This window comes from Oncorhynchus gorbuscha, linkage group LG21 (assembly GCF_021184085.1).
Source record: "Oncorhynchus gorbuscha isolate QuinsamMale2020 ecotype Even-year linkage group LG21, OgorEven_v1.0, whole genome shotgun sequence".
Lineage (NCBI taxonomy): Eukaryota > Metazoa > Chordata > Actinopteri > Salmoniformes > Salmonidae > Oncorhynchus > Oncorhynchus gorbuscha.
In genome coordinates, this window is record NC_060193.1 from 40,802,911 (window position 1) to 40,825,179 (window position 22,269).

At 44.9% G+C, this 22,269-nt stretch overlaps 1 protein-coding gene across 1 annotated transcript; it reads left to right on the forward strand.

Moving 5' to 3' along the window:
* Nucleotides 1-3,249: 3,249 nt before the first annotated feature.
* On the forward strand, nucleotides 3,250-21,929 carry LOC124008660 (insulin receptor substrate 2-like). Its single transcript, XM_046320139.1, has 3 exons — nucleotides 3,250-6,185; nucleotides 6,424-6,917; nucleotides 21,079-21,929. Exons 1-3 carry the CDS (start codon nucleotides 3,481-3,483, stop codon nucleotides 21,081-21,083), a joined length of 3,204 nt encoding a protein of 1,067 aa, XP_046176095.1. The 5' UTR covers nucleotides 3,250-3,480; the 3' UTR covers nucleotides 21,084-21,929.
* The last annotated feature ends 340 nt before the right edge of the window (nucleotides 21,930-22,269 follow it).

The following is a 22,269-nucleotide window of genomic DNA, read 5'->3' on the forward strand; positions in this document are numbered from 1 at the left end:
ATCACATACATGGCGAGAACGCGTGAATATAGAGGGTGAGGGATTTGAACGAGCGATAAAAACAGACCGACAGAAACACAGCCGTGGGAAGATGTTTAGGGAGGGGTGCCAACCGGGCCAGTAATACATGACTAGTAACAGACCAGAGCACTACTTTTGTGGAAAAGTGTGTGTGTGTGTGTGGGGGGGGTTGTATGTATATATTTTTATCATTACGATTTTTCAAGGACCCCTATTTCCCACAGCTATGGACAGAAATATATTTGAATCATAAAACATAAATATGTTGACACATATATGGAGAGAAAACATGATTATAGGCTAGATAGGGAGGGGGTTGAAGGATTGACATAAAAAACAGCATCTGAGAAAAACATGACCATTCAAGAGAGCAAACAGGGTAAGAGAGCATTGAGAGAGAGTGCGTACATTCTGTTTCTTCTGGAACACTGTACTATACAGTGAGCGACGTGCATTCGCTGTAAGCATGTATGTATTTACAGCTTGCTGTGACTCAGCATTTACTTTTTTTTACCCCTTTTTCTCCCCAATTGGTAATTACAGTCTTGTCCCATTGCTGCAACTCCCGTACGGACTCTGGAGAGACAAAGGTCGAGAGCCAAGCGTCCCCCGAAACACGACGTAAGCCAGCTGCACCAATGTGTCAGAAGAAACACCGTACAACTAGCTACGTGCATGCACTGGCCCGCCACAGGAGTCGCTAGAGCACGATGGGACAAGGCCTCATAGGTCTCCCGGTTTAGGCCGGCTGCGACACGACCTGGGATCAAACCCGGATCTGTAGTGACGCATCAAGTTCAGAGAGCAGGACAAGATAAATCAAAGGTAGCTAGTATTTAGCATCGTGGCCCACAATTGGCAGGATGATCCAAGAGTTTGCAGATATTTGCTCCCTTACTTTTTGTAAAGACACATGCTGCTTTTTGACTGTAACACCAGTGTTACTCTAATGTTTATACTCTTATGATATTCTAGGGAAATTGTGTTTTCATAGCTAAGTCTGACAGTGTCGACTTGTGAAGAGCATAGCCCAAAAGCCGGCAGATGGCGATATTGAGTCATTTCATCTCACCATCCAAATGAAGTGCATGTAGCTGGCTATACACTCATATCCCCCATGGACAGGTTCGTATATAATGCATTCTCCATTCAGGCTGAAAAACGGCGATTTCCTCCTTAACTCTATTCAATGGCGAGAAGGCAGACAAAAAAGGGGGAAATATGTGTACTTTCTTTATGAAACACCATTTTCTACCACCATGCTAGAGTGGCTAATGCTCCTTCATGATGTTGCGCTCTGCGCTCAGCCAGGGGTAATCAACACACTGCCGTAACCTGATTGGCTGAACGTTATACATCCAAGACTAGCATTCCTAGCCATTAGCCACTCTAGCATGGGTGTGGAAAATGCACATTTCCCCCTTTATTGTCTTGCCTTCTTGTCAATAGAATTTAGTTAAGGAGGAAATCAACACCTTTGCAGCCTGAATTGAGAATGTTCTATGTAAGAACCAGTCCATGTGGGTTACGAATGTATAGCCGGTTGCATGTACTCCCTTTGGTCGGTAAGAAGAAACGATTCAATATCGTCATCTGCCAGCTTTTGGGCTATGAGGAGCAGAATCAACAACCTCTGCATAATCAAAACAGTTGCTTTGTGAGAAGAGTTAGCCATTGTTATGTAAAGGACAACTGAAAAGTACCAGTGGCCCCAAGTGAGAGCAGGTCCCCCAGAGCCATGGCCCAGTGAGACACGGATGCCAGCCCGCATAGATGGAAACAGAAAAGTCTGAGCCTTTTGTGTAAAACACTGGGGTAAATTCTCTATGGAAATACGCCATAAGACAAGTCAATAAAGCAGTAGCTTTACAAACAGAGGTGTTTTTCTATGCAGGGACCACGAGCTTAGGTCAGCCTATATTAAGCACTTGTTTTTACAGCACAATGAATAACAAGTGTGTTGATGACGCATAGCTTACACACCGAATAGGAGTAGGGGGCATAATTTATCCATGACTGTGTGTTAGCTGAGAGGTTGGCTGTGCATGCAGATTTGTATTTGAGAGAAAACAGAATAGGGCTAAGAGCCAATTAAGTCAATGAAATAAAATAAAATAAAATAAATGGTATTAAATCTTGTCGAGTTTCTCCAGTAGGCCTATATGTAACATCCCCAGACTGGAAGTGTCTGGTGAGACTATTTTTTTTTTCACGGGAGAAATAAAGTTATTCTAATTCAAAATTAGCCAGATGGTGGCAGCATTTCAGGTTTTTACACGCAATAGAAGCTTCTGACGCACCAAGTAAAGAGAACCCAAAACAACACACATCTAATCCATGTCATCACTATCACGATTTATATACAAATACTCCAACCCAAACGTGATTCCCACACTATGGCAAGCGATTTACATGATTTTGTTAAAAAAACTATCTATATGCATTAGATATGTGTGCATTAAAACACAATTATCACAGGTCCATCTGCGAGATCAAACGGTGTAAATTGCAGGCTTGTTGATGAACCATAAATAGAAAGTAGAACGCATATAGAGGTCGAATACGCAGCGCACTGCTGGACAGGGATACCCAAGCGCGCAAAATATATCACAGCGCACGGTTATTTAACAAGTGGGGCGCACCATGACATGAGGGTGTTTATAATTTTACAGCTTAATGTGCTCTGCACTACAGGCTCACAACAATACGAATGGTGCCCAGCTACATATTGTGCATTTGATTAAGAATAAACATTCACAGTTTCCCATAATATAAAGGGTAGGCTATTGCATTTCCACAGCAAAAAAAACTAAAACAAATGTAATATGTTATATTATGCGCCGATGCTGAAGGCTATGCGCGTCTCTGCCCCCCAAAAATCATAGTTCAATGCAAGAGGCAACACCTAGCCTATTTCTGCTATGTAGAATGCCTGCATGTGGACACTTAATCAGTTATTACATCGTTACAATGTAGCGGAAGGAGGCGTTAATTGGCTATTTTGATACATTTAGTCTACGCTACAGTGATCTCTGCTGTACTGTCCATGGAAATAAAAAACTGGCAATATAGGAGGCGGGCTTAAAAGAACGAGAGGGGAGGGATAAGGCTGCTGTGCGTCGGGTCCCGTTTTCTAGCTGTTCGTTCGTTCCACCAATGAGTCCAATGAGCTGGGAAGAATTGGCTAGATTGACAGGCACGCCTCTTCAAGGTTGCGCCGCCTTTTATGACTGTAGTTTTCTTCTCTTTTTTACTGCAAGCCAAAACTGGATGTAAGAACGTCACATGTTGTTTTCTCTCTCAGCGCAGTCACTGTGGTGTTATTTGGTGCTTAACTGTTGCAGATAGTGGACGGGAATACCGGTGTTGGGTAATGGAATAAGTAAAACGGATTTTTCGGTGCTTTGGAAAATAGCACAAAACAACTTCTCTAAAAGTAAGTGAAGCGTGCGCATCAGAATGGCGAGTCCTCAAACGAATGGAGGACACTTGTTGTCTAATGTGACCAATAACATTAAGAAATGTGGATATCTAAAGAAACAGAAGCATGGACACAGACGTTTTTTCGTGTTGAGAGAACCCAGCGAGAGCTTTTCTGCCCGCCTGGAATACTACGAGAGCGAGAAGAAGTGGAAAAACAAGTCGGCTGCTAAAAGGGTGATACTGCTGGACTCCTGTCTTTGCATAAACAAGCGAGCGGACTCCAAGCACAAACACCTCATCGCCTTTTACACCAAGGACGAATACTTTGCAGTGGCAGCCGAAAACGAGCAGGAGCAGGAGAGCTGGTTTCGAGTGTTGTCGGATTTGGTCGAAAAGGGGAAAGTCTATGACAGCCCCGCGTCTAATTCCACCTCTCTTTTCTGTTTTGAGGAGGCGAATTACAGTATGATCACGCCAGCCACTACCTTTTGCAAGGAGGTATGGCAAGTGAATTTGAAATCCAGAGGACTGGGTCAAACAAAACATTTGACAGGGGTGTTTAGGCTGTGTTTATCCAGTCGGACTATCAGCTTTGTGAAACTGAACTCGGAGGTTGCAGCTGTCAGTTTACAGCTCATGAATATCCGGAGATGTGGCCACTCCGACAGCTTTTTCTTCATCGAGGTTGGTAGGTCGGCTGTCACTGGCCCTGGTGAGCTCTGGATGCAGGCGGATGACTCGGTGGTTGCCCAAAACATCCACGAGACCATCCTGGAGGCGATGAAAGCCATGAAAGAGCTGTCAGAATCAAGACCACGCAGCAAGAGTCAGTCGGCTAGCACCAACCCCATTTCCGTGCCCACAAGACGCAACTTGAACAATCTGCCTCCAAGTCAGACAGGGTTGGTGAGGAGGTCGAGAACAAACAGCATAGTGGCCACATCCCCAATGAGCAAGTTCATATCCTGTCGGATAAGGACAGCTAGTGAGGGGGATGGCAGCATGGTCAGGCCAGTGTCTATGTCAATATCTATGAGCGGGAGCCCCACCAGTCCCCTCTCCAACCGGAACCCTCTGAGCAGGTCCAATACTCTCTCCACTGGCCGCACCTGCCAGATACTGGAGTCCAGCCTCCAGCACAGCCGCTCCATGCCCGTCTCCAACTCCCCTCCCTCAGTCTGCAGTTCCATCTGCCTCTCCCCCATGAGTGGGACCCTCCCCACCCCTGATGCGGCCCACCGCCCCTTCAGCTGCAGCGCCTCTATCTCAGGCTCCCTCAGCGACGCAAGTTTCATGCTATGCAATGAGCACAGCTCCAGCCCAGGCGACACCTCCATTCTCCTACCCCTCCCCAGGAGTGACACCCACGACTCCCTCTCCAGCACTCCTCCCTCCCGGGAGGCCAACGATCTGTGTGGCTACATGATTATGGACAGGACCAATGACCAGCGGCAGGTGTGCCAGGAGGAGGACTTGACATCGGAGAAGGCGTACAGGAAGAGAACATACTCTCTCACCACACCACGCCATCAGCGGGTGCCCGCCCAGCTGTCCTCTGCCTCGTTGGATGAGTACACTCTAATGCGGGCTGCCCACCACACCAACAGCGGGCACCACTCCGGGCGCAGCTCCATCTCTGCCTCCCCAAAGGTGTCCTACCCCAAATCCAATGGTAACCAAGTAAGGGATGATGGCTATATGCCTATGATGGCGGGCGTGGCAGCGCCACCCAGGTGCAGCAACAGCAAAGCAGATGCTTACATGCCCATGAGCCCTATGTGTGTCTCGGCTCCCAAGCAGATCATTAACCCCTTGGCCCAAAACCACCAGTACGAGGCCGGCGACCAGACCAACTCACCCAGCAGCGGAGGCTCCTTGGAGGACAGTGGTTACATGAGGATGTGGTGCGGCTCCAAGTCTTCCGTTGAAAGCCCAGACAGCCGCTCGACCTACATGAACATGTCCCCTCGCAACGCCGCTTACACCACCACGCAGACCCCCCCGGACGTCTTCCTAGACCAGCTTCCAGGTCGTGGGCCTTCCATCACACCCATCTACTCCACAAACTCCCTGCCACGCCCCATCAAACTCCACCAGGCTTCCAAGGAGGCGGGGGACACTGGTGACCAGTACGTCCTGATGAGCCCGCAAGGCCATCAGTCGCTAGGTAGGGAGTCAGACGACTACTACTCAGTGATGACCAATCCGGCCCCGGCCAACTCCTCGGTGCCCTCGCCAATCAGACAGAGCCGGGGGACTGAGAGCCTGACATCCCACCGGGGGAGAATGGGGCGACCCAACCGGCTATCTCTGGACAGCTGTAGGATCCTACCCAGCATGAACGAGCACCTCTTGCCCGGGGAACCCAGGAGCCCGGGCGAGTATATCAACATAGACTTCAGTGAGGGCACCAAGTACTCCCCGCCGTCAGTATCCAATGAGAGCCAGGAGTTGTCTCTGGGCTCCAGCGGCGGCCAGCCGAGGTCCACTTTCTCCGACTACATGAACCTGCACCACGTCGTCTCACACTCACCCAAGGCCGGAGACACCCCTGACGGACGGTTGGACACGGTCCCTGAGTCATCCCTGTGCCCTTGTCCGGATGGGGAGGGAGTGTACCGTCTCAGATCGAAGAGGGATTCCAAGTGCCCCCAGAGAGGCAAGGATGAGTACACCGAGATGACATTTGGACTTGGAATGGCCAACATGCCTCCCCAGTTCCTCCCTCAGACCTCAACAAGGTACAGTACACGCAGTACTCTAGCCATAATGTAAGTTGTAATAACGTTATTCAGCAACGTTATTTGGCTAGTCATAGATTAATAGATTCCCCTGGCACAGCAGGCACTTTATGTGGTGTTTGTAGGTGGATTTGAGTTCATGATAAGGATAAAATATTTTCTGTATCACATCTATCTATGGATGTTTGGTAATATACCATGTATTGTAATACATATTAACTCTGTTTATTATCTTCAGTGCCAGAGAGAAGAGGCTATCCCTGGGTGAGCAGGGCCTGCCGGGGGGCATGGGGGTGTTCCTCCTTGGTGCTGCTACCTCCGTGGATCCTGACAGGGCCGCCAAGGTGATCCGGGCCGACCCCCATGGCCGCAGGCGGCACAGCTCTGAAACCTTCTCCTCTACGGCTACCGTCACCCCCGTGTTCCCCTCGTTCGCCCATGGGGACGCCAAACACCACAGCTCGGTGGAGAACCTGTCGGTGCGGAGCAGCGAGAGCTCCGACGAGGAGTGTGGCAGCCCCATGAGTAGAGAGATCTCTGTGGGCTTCCAGAATGGACTGAACTATATTGCCCTGAACCTGATGGAGGACAGGGACCTGGAGGGACCTTGTTGCGAAGACCTGACCACGGTCAGCTTTAAGCCGGCCAGCAGCTGCAAGGGAGCCCTCCATGGATTACATGTCGCACCGTACGTCTGTTTGGGGTTCAAGGAGGCGGTCACCTCTGTTAAAGGTGAGTGATGCTTCTCTGTGTGTGTTTGTGTTTAGTAGCTGGCTGGCTTTAGCTGCCCATTTCATGGCTGGCCAGAGTTTGTAAACGTAGGGTTAGAGGTCTGCAGTGGTCATATACTTATGGCAAACAACAAAAAACAACTTTGTCCAAACTTTATGGGAAGAAAACATGATACTTAAATCAACACATTTTTAGACCTGGGAGAACATTTATTTAAATGTTTGTTGACTGGCTGCTTAGAGACTATACTTTGATTGTATGTTTGGGGTGAAAAATGTGTCCAGCTTCTATGGTGATCGTGGACATTTTTAGTTTATGGCTTCACTCATTTATACTGGAGGGTGCTGTCACTGTCAACAACGATAAGAGGACAACTGGCATTTATATTGCATGAGAGGTAAACTGGCAATGAGTTAAAAATGAATGAGTTAAAAATGAATGTTATTTCAGTTCGTAAAGCATATCCCCCCTCCTACTACTTTTCAGCTTGCTATTCTGCCATGTGTATTGCGATAGACGAGATAATGAAAAACACATGAGGGGAAAAACATATTTCGAAATGGACACGTTGAGATTATTTGCTGTGGCTCCCTTTGCTTTCGACTGCACAAAATTAGATTGTTCTGTTTACCACCAAAGATGCGTAGGTGGTACATGAATTCAAAACGGACCCGCAGCGTGACGAATGTCTGACTTTTGAAACACTGAAGTAAACAAGTGGTGGGTGGGTACGTAGGCACCGTGACACTGCAGGACATAATGTTGCATCGTTGGTGTTATGCATGTCCTTTTCCAAATATAAATGACAGCAAAATTGATTTTGGGCACCAGCCATCTTCTAAAACAAGTTTATTCTCCGTGTCATACTAATTATATTGGGGAAGGCACACGAATGAATATGGTTGATAGATTTACACACTGAAATTACACACTGTGTGCAGGCGGAGTGTATGCATGAACGTGGACAGTGAAGAACGAAGGGTTGAAATAATGTCAATATAGATCAACATTGCTGTAATGGCTGCATCTTGGTTTGTTTACATTAAACTTTCATTGATCTCCTATTGACAAGCATGTTTATAGCAATTATCAATGCATTGCATGTTTAACATATTGCGCAATGGCATCGCCTTTAGGCTTGGGCGGTATAACATATATGGGGTATTTGCAAATAGCCACAGGATGTTTTTTTTCAATACCATCAATACTGTTTAAATGATTTCTTAGAATTGTTTTTCATAAATTAGAAAATTTGTAGATACTTTTTTATGTAAATACCTGCAGTTAACTTGTGTAATACGTTAGTAGATAACATTTGTGTTCTTAATTTCATAAGCTACATAAACAACATTATTATGAAGTTTATGGTAGTCCCCAGTCACGTGGTGCTTGTTTACAAGCACATAACAATGAGACTGGAGACTTGTAAGTCACTCACTGTTGTGCTGCATGCACCAGTTGATCTAGTTACAGTATGGAATTCACAACTAAATGTTTGCTATCTAGATATCTTAGAACTGTTGACTGTCTAAAATCTGCTAAATGCTCTGCAGTTGTGCATTTGGTTTGCTAATTTAGTAGCTAGTTAGCTATTTGGCTGAGTGGTTAGCTTCTTCCAAAATCAAGCATTTGTTTGTTTAACAGCAGAGAATCCCCTCTTGTAAGTCGCTCTGGATAAGAGCGTCTGCTAAATGACTTAAATGTAAATGTAAGAGCCTTGTTGGCTAATATTTGTTTTGTATGTGCAGCAAACTGAGTAGCATTCTTGAGTTGCTTGTATACTTGTTAGGTCAGAAACTGTACAAAATGTTCGCAATGCGCTCGTTAGCATTTAGTTAGCATTCTCAGTCGGATTTTACATTTACTTGTTAACATTGCTAACCTAAGCATTAGAGTATAGTAGGGTTTGAAAACAGTGCCCCTTGTGTTCAGTGCGGTATTACCAGATGTCCTTGTATGGCAAAAGGTCAGTATGAAAACCTGGATACCACCCAAGACAAATAACCTAATTTGTTTTAAATTGTTTGCTAAAAAACATCTACTATACATAAGCAATAAGGCCCAGGGTGGGTGTAGTACATGGCCAATATATCACGGCGAAGGGCTGTTCTTATGCACAACACAGCCGTAGTGCCAGGATACAGCCCTTAGTGGTGGTATATTGGCCATACACCACAAACCCCCGAGGTGCCTTATTGCTAGTATAAACTGGTTACCAACATAATTAGAGCAGTAAAAGTGTATGTTTTGTCATACCTGTGGTATATCACAGCTGTCAGGCAATCATCATTCAGGGATCGAACAACCCAGTTTTTAATGTCTGATATACAACGGCTTTCAGCCAATCAGCATCCCAAACTACACTGTTTATAATGACTATTAATATACAGAACCATTCAAAAGTTTGGACACACCTACTCATTCATTTAAAAAAACTATTTTCTACATTGTAGAATAATAGTGAAGACAGCAAAACTATGGGGAAAAAAACACACAGAATCCTATAGTAACCAGATTCTTCAAAGTAGCCACTCTTTGCCTTGAGAGCTTTGCACACTCTTGGCATTTTGTCAACCAGCTTCACCTGGAATGCTTTGCCTACAGTCTTCAAGTAATTTGCACATATGCTGAGCACTTGTTGGCTGCTTTTCCTTCACTCTGCAGTCCAACTCATCCCAAACGATCTCAATTGGGTTGAGGTCGGGTGATTGTGGAGGCCAAGTCATCTTATGCAGCAATCCATCACTTTCCTTATTGGTCATATAACCCTTACACAGCCTGGATGTACGTTGGGTCATTGTCCTGTTGAAAAACAAATGATAGTCCCACTAAGCGCAAACCAGATGGGATGGTGTATCGCTGCACAATGCTGTGATAGCCATGTTGGTTAAGTGTGCCTTGAATTCTAAATAAATCACAGACCGTGTCACCAGCAAAGCACCCCTACACCATCAATCCACCTCCTCCATGCTCCATGGTAGGAACCACACATGCGGAGATCATCCGTTTACCTACTCTGTGTCTCACAAAGACACTGTGGTTGGTCCCAAAAATCTAAAATTTGAACTCATCAGACCAAATGACAGACTTTCACCGGTCTAATGTCCATTGCTCGTGTTTCTTGACCCAAACAAGTCTCTTCTTCTTACTGGTGACCTTTAGTAGTGTTTTATTTACAGCAATTTGACCATGAAGGCCTGATTCACAGTCTCCTTTGAATAGTTGATGTTGAGATGTGTCTGTTACTTGAACTCTGCGAAGCATTTATTTTGGGATGCAATCTGCGGTGCAGTTAACTCTAATAAACGTATCCTCTGCTGCAGAGGTAACTATGGGTCGTCCTTTCCTGTGGCGGTCCTCATGAGAGACCGTTTCAGCATAGCGCTTGATGTTTTTTGCGACTGCACTTGAAGAAACGTTCAAAGTTCTTGAAATGTTCCATATTGACTGACCTTCATGTCTTTACGTAATGATGGACTGTCATTTCTCTTTACTTATTTGAGCTGTTCTTGCCATAATATGGACTTGGTCTTTTACCAAGTAGGGCTATCTTCTGTATCCCACCCCTACCTTGTCAAAACACAACTGATTGGCACAAACGTGTTAAGAAGGAAAGAAATTCCACAAATGAACTTTTAACAAAACTGGTTGAGAGAATGCCAAGTGTGCACAAAGCTGTCATCAAGGCCAAGGGTGGCTATTTTGAAGAATCTCAAATATATAAAATATATTTTTATGTGTTTGACACTTTTTTTGGGTTACTACATCATTCCGTGTGTTATTTTATAGTTTTGATGTCTTCACTAATATTCCACAATGTAGAAAATAGTACAAATAAAGGCAAACCCTTGAATGAGTAGGTGTCCAAACTTCTTGACTGGTACTGTACTACTATAATAACACTTTTCACGTTATTCATTCATAAATACTTATCTGCAGAGCTCGTATGCAAATCCTTCAGAGATCTGTTTAGGAAAGTGCTGTGAGAATGCTTTACTCAAAGTAGGGATCCGTCCTAACCAAGCTAGATCATCTTGTCAGTGTTTTTATGACATGTCAGCCCTTGGCAGCTCCTTATACACTGCCGGTTCCTTCCATGCCTCAGTCAGAAAGGCAGGCAGGCAATAAAATGTTTTGCAGCCCCAAGCAACCATCACTAAATCATCCAAGGCATATCACAGGTCCATCTCACAGTCCTGGTGTCATTGGGGTCAGTATTTTGGCCCAGAATAGTCCCTGTGGCAGCTATAAACAAACCAATGTTCCAGTCTCAGGGGCAAGGCACAAAGAGTCAGTGTTTTGGCAGTCATTCACTCATTGTACCTTGTAAACATTGAGGTGCAGGAGACTTGTTGAAAGGTGAGGGCTGTTTAGTTGCCTTCTCCTTGTACTTTTGTCAAACACAATTCATGTGTGTGTGTGTGTGTGTGTGTGTGTCAAACTGTGTGTGTGTGTGAGAGACTGTTTCTCTGTGTGTGATCCATGTTACGCGTCCTTTGGATGTGGCATCCGTGCCAATGTCTTTCATGAGTTTGGCTAGTCGCTCCGCAGGTCAGAAAAACAAGTGAGCTCTGGTCATTACCTGGAGTCTAGTAAACAACAAGTGTCATGCTCAGAGTTCCTGTCTGTGTTGCAAAGGCTGCTGGGAGGGATGGGTCAACTGAACAATATTGGGTTTTTGTTCCCTATTGGCCCAGTGAGGGGCCTGAACTAGGGGGATTTGCGACCTTTTTATTTCCAATGAGGCCCCGGGATGGGGCAAAAAAACCATCAAAACATGTACATGTGGACTTGCATGGACATAGTACAAATGACAGAGGTGGTTGCTGTTGTTGTTAGGTGATGTAATTGTTGTCATGGTTACCTGCGTCAAACCTATTAGCTCTGATTTTATTGAAGTGATAATGCCCTCGAAGCCGATGTTTGGAGGATATATTGGCACAGATGTTTTTAGGCAAACCGTGCCAATATATCCTCCAAACACCGGCTTCGAGCGCATTATCACTTTTATACAACGGGTTACCAACATTGACATTTAAAAAAAATCTTTAACAAAATTAAATGTATTCATACTATTTCCTCCTTCCACAAGACATAGTCCTACCCAAGCGGGTTGGTCGTTCGTTCTATCGGTTTGGTTTCCAGAGATGTGACCCATTAATTCAGTCTTTTTGTTCTGTATCTATGGATGCGACCCAGATGTTCGTTCTAAATGTTCCATTGCCATACTGGCTGGCAATGTTCTTATCGCTTGCTAGCTAGCCAACTGCGAATAACTTACAGTCACATCAAAAAGTGCAGCCAGAATAACAGCAAAGTAGCAACGTTTGCATTTGTTTAACCTTTCTGGTGCAGGTGTTCCGCTAGCGACACGCCTCGACAACATCCGGTGAAATTGCAGAGCGACTAAGTAAAGGAATTACAAAAGTCAGAAAGCGTACAAGAGAGCGTGGGAAATGGTTAGGTATGTGAAAGATCGTCAAGTTATTGCAGTGATCTACCTCACCAAGCAAAGTGAGATGAATAAGAGCACCACATTGAAGCTGCCCAGCAACACCTGTCGGGGTGGCGTTGTCGTCATGTTTGACAGTCTCCTGGAGGTGAAGGAGCCTCTCCAAGAAATGGCCATATCAGTCTGCTGATATGCACATTCCCATCAAGAGGATCCTCCTGGATGATGTATTTTGGTAAAGAGTGGTAAGCAATCTGAAACCTATAGTAGTAGCCATTGCACGGATTGAGGGAGACAATGCATTTTACAGATGCATGTTGAAAATGTTTTTGGGAGATGCGATGGATCAATAATTGGCAATTATGTCTACGTAAGGTAAAAGGTTTAGGTCTCCATATGATATAGTAAATATATCCAATGCCTAAAAAACATATACATTTATAAGTTATTAATGTTAATTTGCAATATATTATTATTAATTCCCATATATCCCCACGGAAAGTTTCCACCTCTGAATATTCCGCAAAATGTGCAACCCTAGGAGCCACCGTCATTCTTGAAAATATAAAGAGTGGTAGTCTGGGATATGTTGTTGGGTTTGCCACAAACATAACACTTTGTATTCAGGACATAAAGTGAATTTCTTTGCCACATTCTTACTTTAAGATGCATGTTTTGAAATATTTGTATTCTGTGCAGGCATCCTTCTTTTCACCCTGTCATTTAGGTTCGTATTGTGGAGTATGATCCATCCTCAGTTTTCTCCGATCACAGATATTCAACTCTAACTGTTTTAAAGTCACCATTTGCCCCATGGTGAAATCCCTGAGTGGTTTTCTTCTACTGCAAGTCAGGAGGGTCGCTGGTATCTTTGTAGTGACTGGTTGTTGGAGGCATTTGAAACACAAAGACCAGGGAGGTTTTCCATCTATGATTTGAAATTCACTCTTCGACTGAGGGGCCTTACAATTATCTGAAAGTGTGGGGTACAGAGATGAGGTAGTCATTCAAAAATCGTGTTAAACACTTATTTCACAGTCCATGCAATTTATTATGTGACTTCTTATGCACAAATAGGTAAGAGGTTGAATACTTATTGACTCAAGACATTTCAGCTTTTCAGTTTTTATTAATTTGTAAAAATGTCTAAAAACAATTATATTCGAACATTATTGGGTATAGTCCAGTGGCCCAAAATCTCAATTGAATCCATTGTAAATGTAGGTTGTAACACAACCATGTGGAAAAAGTTGTGAACAAGATGTGCAGCCTCGGCGGCAAATTGAGCTAATCGGTTGTTTACTGAACAGTCTGTCGGACCAAAACAACCATCCGCGATAGCGAACTGGAGGGGTCAAAGTGCTTCAAGGTAGACTAAACAGTACATGCTTTTGTATGTGGACATCCCTTCAAATTAGTGGATTTGGCCATTTTCGCCACTCCTGTTGCTAACAGGTGTATGAAATCGAGCACACAGCCATGCAATCTCCATAGACAAACATTGTCAGTAGAATGGCCTTACTGAAGAGCTCAGTGACTTTTCAACGTGGTACCGTCATAGAATGCCACCTTTCCAACATGTCAGTTTGTAAAATTGCTGCCCCGGTCAACTGTAAGTGTTGTTATTGTGAAGTTGAAATGTCTAGGAGTAACAACGGTTCAGCCACGAAGTGGTAGGCCACGCAAGCTCACAGAACGAGACCACCGAGTGCTGAAGCACGTAGAGCGTAAACCACAGTCTGTCCTTGGTTGCAACACACAACTACCGGATTTCAAACCGCCTCTGGAAGCAAGTGAGCACAAGAATTGTTTGTCGAACTTCATTAAATGGGTTTCCATAGCCAAGTGGCCGCACATAAGCCTAAGATCACCATCAAATCTAATTTATTTGTCACATAAACATGGTTAGCAGATGTTAATGCGAGTGTAGCGAAATGCTTGTGCTTCTAATTCTGACAATGCAGTAATAACCAACGAGTAATCTAACTTAACAATTCCAAAACTACTACCTTATACACACAAGTGTAAAGGGATAACGAATATGGATATAAAGATATATGAATGAGTGATGGTACAGAACGGCATAGGCAAGATGCAGTAGATGGTATTGAGTACAGTATATACATATGAGATGAATAATGTAGGTTATGTAAACATTATATTAAGTAGCATTGTTTAAAGTGGCTAGTGATATATTTTCCATCAATTCCTATTATTAAAGTGGCTGGAGTTGAGTCGGTTGAGTTGGCAGCAGCCACTCCATGTTAGTGGTGGCTGTTTAACAGTCTGATGGCCTTGAAATTGAAAAACAGCTTCTGTCTCTCGGTCCCTGCTTTGATGCACCTGTACTGACCTCGCCTTCTGGATGATAGCGGGGTGAACAGGCAGTGGCTCGGGTGGTTGTTGTCCTTCATGATCATTATGGCCTTCCTGTGACATCGGGTAGTGTAGGTGTCCTGGAGGGCAGGTAGTTTGCCCCCGGTGATGCGTTGTGCAGAGCTCACTACCCTCTGGAGAGCCTTACAGTTGTGGGTGGAGCAGTTGCCGTACTAGACGGTGATACAGCCCGACAGGATGCTCTCGATTGTGCATCTGTAGAAGTTTGTGAGTGCTTTTGGTGACAAGCCGAATTTCTTCAGCCTCCTGAGGTTGAAGAGGCGCTGCTGCGCCTTAGGGTATGGGGGTGCTCCTTCTGCTGTTTCCTGAAGTCTACAATCATCTCTTTAGTTTTGACGTTGAGTGTGAGGTTATTTTCCTGACACCACACTCCGAGGGCCCTCACCTCCTCCCTGTAGGCCATCTTGGCGTTGTTGGTAATCAAGCCTACCACTGTAGTGTCATCCGCAAACTTGATGATTGAGTTGGAGGCGTGCATGGCCACACAGTCGTGGGTGAACAGGGAGTACAGGAGAGGGCTCAGAATGCACCTTTGTGGGGCCCCAGTGTTGAGGATCAGCGGGGTGGAGATGTTGTTACCTACCCTCACCACCTGGCGGTGGCCCGTCAGCAAGTCCAGTACCAAGTTGCACAGGGCGGGGTCGAGATCCAGGGTCTCGAGCTTGATGACGAGTTTGGAGGGTACTATGGTGTTAAATGCTGAGCTGTAGTCGATGAACAGCATTCTCACAGGTTTTCCTCTTGTCCAGATGGGTTAGGGCAGTGTAGTTGCGATTGCGTCGTCTGTGGACCTATTTGGGCGGTAAGCAAATTGGAGTGGGTCAAGGGTGTCAGGTAGGATGGAGGTGATATGGTCCTTGACTAGTCTCTCAAAGCACTTCATGATGACGGAAGTGAGTGCTATGGGGCGGTAGTCGTTTATCTCAGTTACCTTAGCTTTCTTGGGAACAGGAACAATGGTGGCCCTCTTGAAGCATGTGGGAACAGCAGACTGGGATAAGGATTGATTGAATATGTCTGTAAAACACACCAGCCAGCTGGTCTGTGCATGCTCTGAGGGCGTGGCTAGGGATGCCGTCTGGGCCTGCAGCCTTGCGAGGATTAACACGTTTCAATGTTTTACTCACGTCGGCTGCAGTGAAGGAGAGTCCGCATGTTTTGGTTGCGGGCCGTGTCAGTGGCACTGTATTGTTCCCAAAGTGGGCAAAAAAGTTATTTAGTCTGCCCGGGAGCAAGACATCCTGGTCCGTGACAGGGCTGGTTTTCTTTTTGTAATCCGTGATTGACTGTAAGACCCTGCCACATACCTCTTGTGTCTGCACCGTTGAATTGTGACTCTACTTTGTCTCTATACTGACGCTTAGCTTGTTTGATTGCCACGCGGAGGGAATAGCTACACTGTTTGTATTCGGTCATGTTTCCGGTCACCTTACCCTGGTTAAAAGCAGTGGTTCCCGCTTTCAGTTTCACGCGGATGCTGCCATCAATCCACGGTTTCTTGTTTGGGAATGCATCTTCCATGCACTTTCTAATGAACTCGCTCACAGAATCCGTGTAATTCGTCAATGTTGTTGTTGGACGCAGTGTGGTACATATCCCAGTCCACGTGATGGAAGCAGTCTTGGAGCGTGGAATCAGATGGGTCGGACCAGCGTTGAACAGACCTGAGCACGGGAGCTTCTTGTTTTAGCTTCTGTCTGTGGGCAGGGATCAACAAATGGAGTCGTGGTCAGCTTTTCCGAAAGGAGGGCAGGGGAGGGCCTTATTTGCATAGTTGAAGTTAGAATAGCAATGATCCAAGGTTTTACCAGCCCTGGTTGCGCAATCGATATGCTGATACAAATTAGGGAGTCTTGTTTTCGTATTAGCCTTGTTAAAATCCCCAGCTACAATGAATGCAGCCTCAGGAGAAGTGGTTTCCAGTTTACATAGAGTCAAATAAAGTTAGTTCAGAGCCATCAATTTGTCTACTTGTCTACTTACTTAATCGAAGAAAATTCCCTTGGTAGATAATGCGGTCGACATTTGATTGTGAGGAATTCTAAATCAGGTGAACAGAAGGACTTGAGTACCAACCCAGCTCCAGCCATTCCAGGTATTTAGCTCCTCCCCGACATCATGTGCGTCTGCCTGGAATGCCACCACAGGATTGTTTTTGGACAAATGGTGCCCCTCAGATGAACTCACAAACTCCCTCTTCTCTCTCCGTCACTGTCAATCAGTCAAATGAGTTGGGACTCGGTGGTGACATTGTTGATAGATATTTTGTGTGATTATCTAGATGACAGTCAGTTGCATAAATAAAGAGGTCACAGGGACAGTCACTGTGTTTATTTTCTGCCTCATCAGCAGGCCAGGGCACCAACTCTGTTTACCTCTTGTGTGCTATTGTAAACCCTATGACAATGATCTGAGAGTGTGCTAACGTGAGCTAACCCCATCTATCCCCATGATCTGGGCGCTCATCCTATGTGAACAAGGTGTTCAGAGATTAGTAGACGTGGCAGGCAGAGGCTAGGTTTAGGGACGTCTCTGTCTCTTTCTTTCTGGAGGCTAATAGCCTTTTATCTGATCAGGTGTCTCTCTCTCCCTCCTTTCGCTCTCACATATATATTTGAGGTGTTTTGCCCTAATGGCTGTTAGCAGCGAGGGTAAACACAGTGTTTTTGTGTGCAGACACACACACTTGGGCCTCTTTGAGGGCGGAGTGTGTGCTCCTATGAGCGGCGTGCGGTGAAAACGGAAAACTCTTCTTGAGTGGTGGCAGATGGCTCTGCATCCGGGAGGATCTTACCCTCAACCCCCACCTTTTCCCCCTCCTCCACTACCTCCATTACCGATGGACCACGAGCATGTAGAACACACGTGACTCTGTCCCAAATTTCACCCTATATGAAGCACTACTTTTTATCACAGTGCTATGGGCCCTGGCCAAAACTAGTGCACTATATAGAGAATAGGGTGCCATTTGGGACGTAGGAACGAGCATTAGTCACTGGTGAGCACTGGACAGTGCCTTTCATGCCACTCCCCACTATTATACACTAATGACTACACCATGTGTAGTCCTTCTGTAGCTCAGTTGGTAGAGCATGGCGCTTGTAACGCCAGGGTAGTGGGTTCGATCCCCGGGACCACCCATACGTAGAATGTATGCACACATGACTGTAAGTCACTTTGGATAAAAGCGTCTGCTAAATGGCATATATTATTATTATATATTATGTGCTGCCTCTGCTACTGTAGATGCAGCCCAGGGGCCAGTTTAATGTCCATCAACCCGGGGTGAAGGGGGGGGGGGGTGAAGCCGTAGCCAGTAGCTCACACTCTAGCACAGCTCTCTGATATCCATCCTATCCGTGACTGTTAATCCAGAGTGCGTGTTGAATCGGATGTGATCAAAGATCATCATCGTCAGCATTTGTCAGTGCTGCTTTCGGTTTTAGAAACACGCAAATGCAGTAGAATAGTGGAACATCACGCACGCCAGATGCAGATTCTTTTCGCTCTGGGCCAGGCCTAGTGTGTGTTACATGTTTTTTTTGTGCTTTAGAAACCAGATAACCTCTTCTACGAAAAACACACACCCTCCCCTCCCCACCTCTCTTACTTTCTCTCTCTCTCTCACTCCGGGATCAGAAGTCAGGGAGCGTGCTCAATGAGGCTCTGCTTTCATTTCAAAAGTAGATGAGATTATAGAGAAGAGAATATTAGAGCCAGTTCGAACCTTCCTCGCTTGTTTTGTCTTTCTCTCTTTCCCACTCTTTTCCTGTTCTCTTTCCTCTTTTGGTGTTCTTTTCTTGTAGTTCTTGTTGTTGCTTACTCTGTGCTACCTCCTCTTTGCATGTTTTTCTCTCACTCACTCTGTTTGGTAGTGCCCACAAACATCCCCTCCCAACACACGCACTGCTGTGTCAGTTTCCAGCAGGTGGCGGTTGCAGTGCAGACGCTGTGACACGGTGACTAAACTAGGACAGGATGTTCCTGGCTCCAGATAACCCACGCGGCAGGCACCGCCAGGCAGTGCTCCCTTACATTTAGCCTCAGCAGCAGCCATGGTTAGAGTTAGAGATGAGATTATACACTGTGTGTGGCTGGGGATTAGACACCGCCACCATGTCCAGGTTGCTCGTTATGGAGGTGGAATGAAGGTGTGCATACACACTCTCAATCTCTCTCTCTCGCTCTCTGACTCATGTAAACGCACACCATCTTCCAAAACCATTCACAAATTTGCCTCAGTTAGCTGCGCTGAAGTTCAGTTTCGTCATTGTAAACTGCCAAAGTCCAACATAGTGGCATGTGTATTATATGTGAATAAGCAGTCTATAAGGTTACAATCACTGAACGGCAACATATCAGAGCCTTTGCAGTGAGGCACAAGGGCCTCTGCCCCAACCGTTCCATCTGTAATGAGGTTTGCAGCGCCACTTTGCTCTCCTGCTCTGCTCTCTAAGCCCCTACTACCATCACCGGTGGCCAGTCCCATTCTTGGAAGACCCAGATGACATAGAGGAGCTCCACAACTGAAGGTGCTTCATCCCCCTACTGCAGTACTCCTAACCCCCCTCCTCAGCCCCTACAAAGCTGCTGCTGCTTGCTTGGCGTGATACTGTCCAAAACGCCCCACTGAGCTATAATAATAATAACCCTCCTTTTTCTTCATCTCCTTATTGTTATTATTATGATTGATATGATCATATTATAATAACAAGTAATGCCATTATCATTAGTAGCTGTAGGCCTAAGAGTGCATCCTGTTAGGTCTTAATACCGTAACTTACTTAGGCCTATATTTCAATACTTACCGTATATAAGCTACAGTAATGTATCAATCATGAATTAATTCATGTCATCACACAGCATACGAGTCATTCATGACTTGAAATGCAATCAAGCCTTTTAGTTTTTAAAATAAAATGCCAAAGTGACTCTTGAATAATTAGCATAAACAATTAAATAAATAAACCGTGCATTTTGGAAATTGCATTCACTAATGAATGCAACTACTTTTAGTCTTTGCTGTAATGAAGGCTTTGCAAAAAAACAACAGACTCTGTGGTATGCTTGTAATTTATTTAGTGTTCCAAACGGTCAGAGAAATTATAGTACCTGTTTGGCACACATAATATGCACGCAGCACTTGCTCCTTATTTTTCCTTCTCCTTATCTCCAATATTTCCATGACTAGTCAAATTTATTCCAAACATCTGACTTCCCCTTTATCTCCTGAGCCACCAGTAAACATTCCCCCATTTCGAGTTTGTCAAGTCCTCTGCATCCATTTTGCTGTCACGTGTTAAGGCGTTCGGAGTTTGTTGAATTTATTGATGTGATTATGATATGCTATAGGCCAGGCCCTATTGGTCACATGCGATGCATACATGTGTCATGTAAAGAGAACAAGGGTTGAGGGAATAAGTAGTATTTCTCCTTAACAAATGAGGGATTTCAGTATGACTTTTTCAGTCACAAATGGCTGTAGTTATTATTGCAGCTTCAGCAACACGGACAGCGCGATAACCACAGTTGATGTAATGAGGTGGTCGCTCCGGCAGGGAGAAGAGCGAGACAATGGGTGCCAGTCACACAGTCACTCGCTGTCGTTTTTTGTAACACAGCTCAGCAAGTTTGAGCCCGGCCCGATTAAAATCAATTGCGGTCGGACTCCCTCTAGTCATGTGTGTGTGTGTGTGTGTGAGAGAGAGAGGTGCGAAGTACACTTGCTGTTCCTGTTGTCTAGCTTTTTTTCCCCCGACAGCTACAGATGTAGGATGTTCATTTGAGCCAGTATACTACAGCGGGAGATTAATCCTGCAGGAAATGTGGGTTATAGTTCATGGAAATGTTTTGTAGGGGTTGATTTCTTAGTTAGGGCCTTGACCCAGAGTGACATTTTAAAGTGTAAATTACAAACTTTAGAAGCCTTTTTAAACCTTGAATACATTGCAAGTTTTCTGCGCAGGAAAATTCTCAGAAACAAAAGACTGATCAAATTAACATCCTACATCCTATAATTCGGAGTGTGTTGTGACACAGGCTCAAAATGTGTTATCTCTCTGAGGATGGAATGAATGGTAACAGGAGGCTGTTTTACATGTATCTCTCTCCCAATGTCGGATATCAGCGTGGGTTTTGTGGTCTATAGGAGTTTTTTGTGGTATTGTGGTAGCAATGGAAACTAAGAACCCTAACTTGAGGTAGCTTGACTAACTAATCATAGGAAATCTAAGAATTTAAGCTAATTGCAGTCTGTACTGCTCTATGTAATGCAATGATACTTAACATGCTCTTCTTTCATTCCCCCCCCAGACTGAACAGGACAGTGGACAATCCAAGCCCTCATCATCCTTGCTCTGAGACGGACAGTCATACATTGGGGTGGCCGAGACAACCTGCTGCTGTAAATGAAGTCAGTCTGTGCCTCGTGAACCAACAAACACCCCCGCCATGACTAACTCTCTCGCCCAATCCTAACACTGGTGCTGTCCTAGAGACTCTGTACTAAAAAGTAGATTGGGGGGGGGGGGGCAGCAGAGGCTCCTATTTGTGGCTAGAGGCTATATTTCTAGCTCTGTTTATTTGTTTAGAATTTTCCCTCTGGTTTTTGGTTGTGGCTCGTGGACTGTGAGTAGCCTGTTTGACCCCCAGGACATGTGAAGCAAACCCTGGTAAGGCACAGTATGTGTACTTAAACCCCCCACACACACACACACACGGTAAGCAAATAAATCATATCTGCGTACATGAGTATGGATGGGTCAAAGTTTGTCTGTGTGTGTGTAAAAACGGACACCATGACCGTTTCAGTAACACATTCACGAACAAACCTTTTAAAATGATCCAATCCCTACCTCAGAAAGAGCAAGGCCGCATACTGAGAAACGTATAGCTATATTTAGGTTCTATTTATTTTGGAATGTTTCATTTAGACCAACCCAAAGCCTTGTCTCTGAGGTTGTATTTGTACTGCACAACAAAGAAAATCTGATTTATTCTACTATTTTCTTAAATCTAATTTAATTTTAGCATGCTTTATCATGATATAGTTGAAGTTGGAAGTTTACATACATTTAAATTGAATTTTTCACAATTCCTGACATTTAATCCTAGTAAAAATTCCCTGTCTTGGGTCACTTAGGATCACCACTTTATAAGAATGTGAAATGTCAGAATAATGGTAGTGATTTATTTAAGCTTTTATTTCTTTCATCACATTCCCAGTGGGACAGAAGTTTACATACACTCAATTAGTATTTGGTACCATTGCCTTTAAATTGTTTAACTTGGGTTAAACGTTTCGGGTAGCCTCCCACAAGCTTCCCACAATAAGTTGGGTGAATGTTGGCCCATTCCTCCTGACAGAGTTGGTGTAACTGAGTCAGGTTTGTAGGCCTCCTTGCTCGCACACGCTTTTTCAGTTCTGCCCACAAATATTCTATAGGATTGAGGTCAAGGCTTTGTGATGGCCACTCCAATACCTTGACTTTGTTGTCCTTAAGC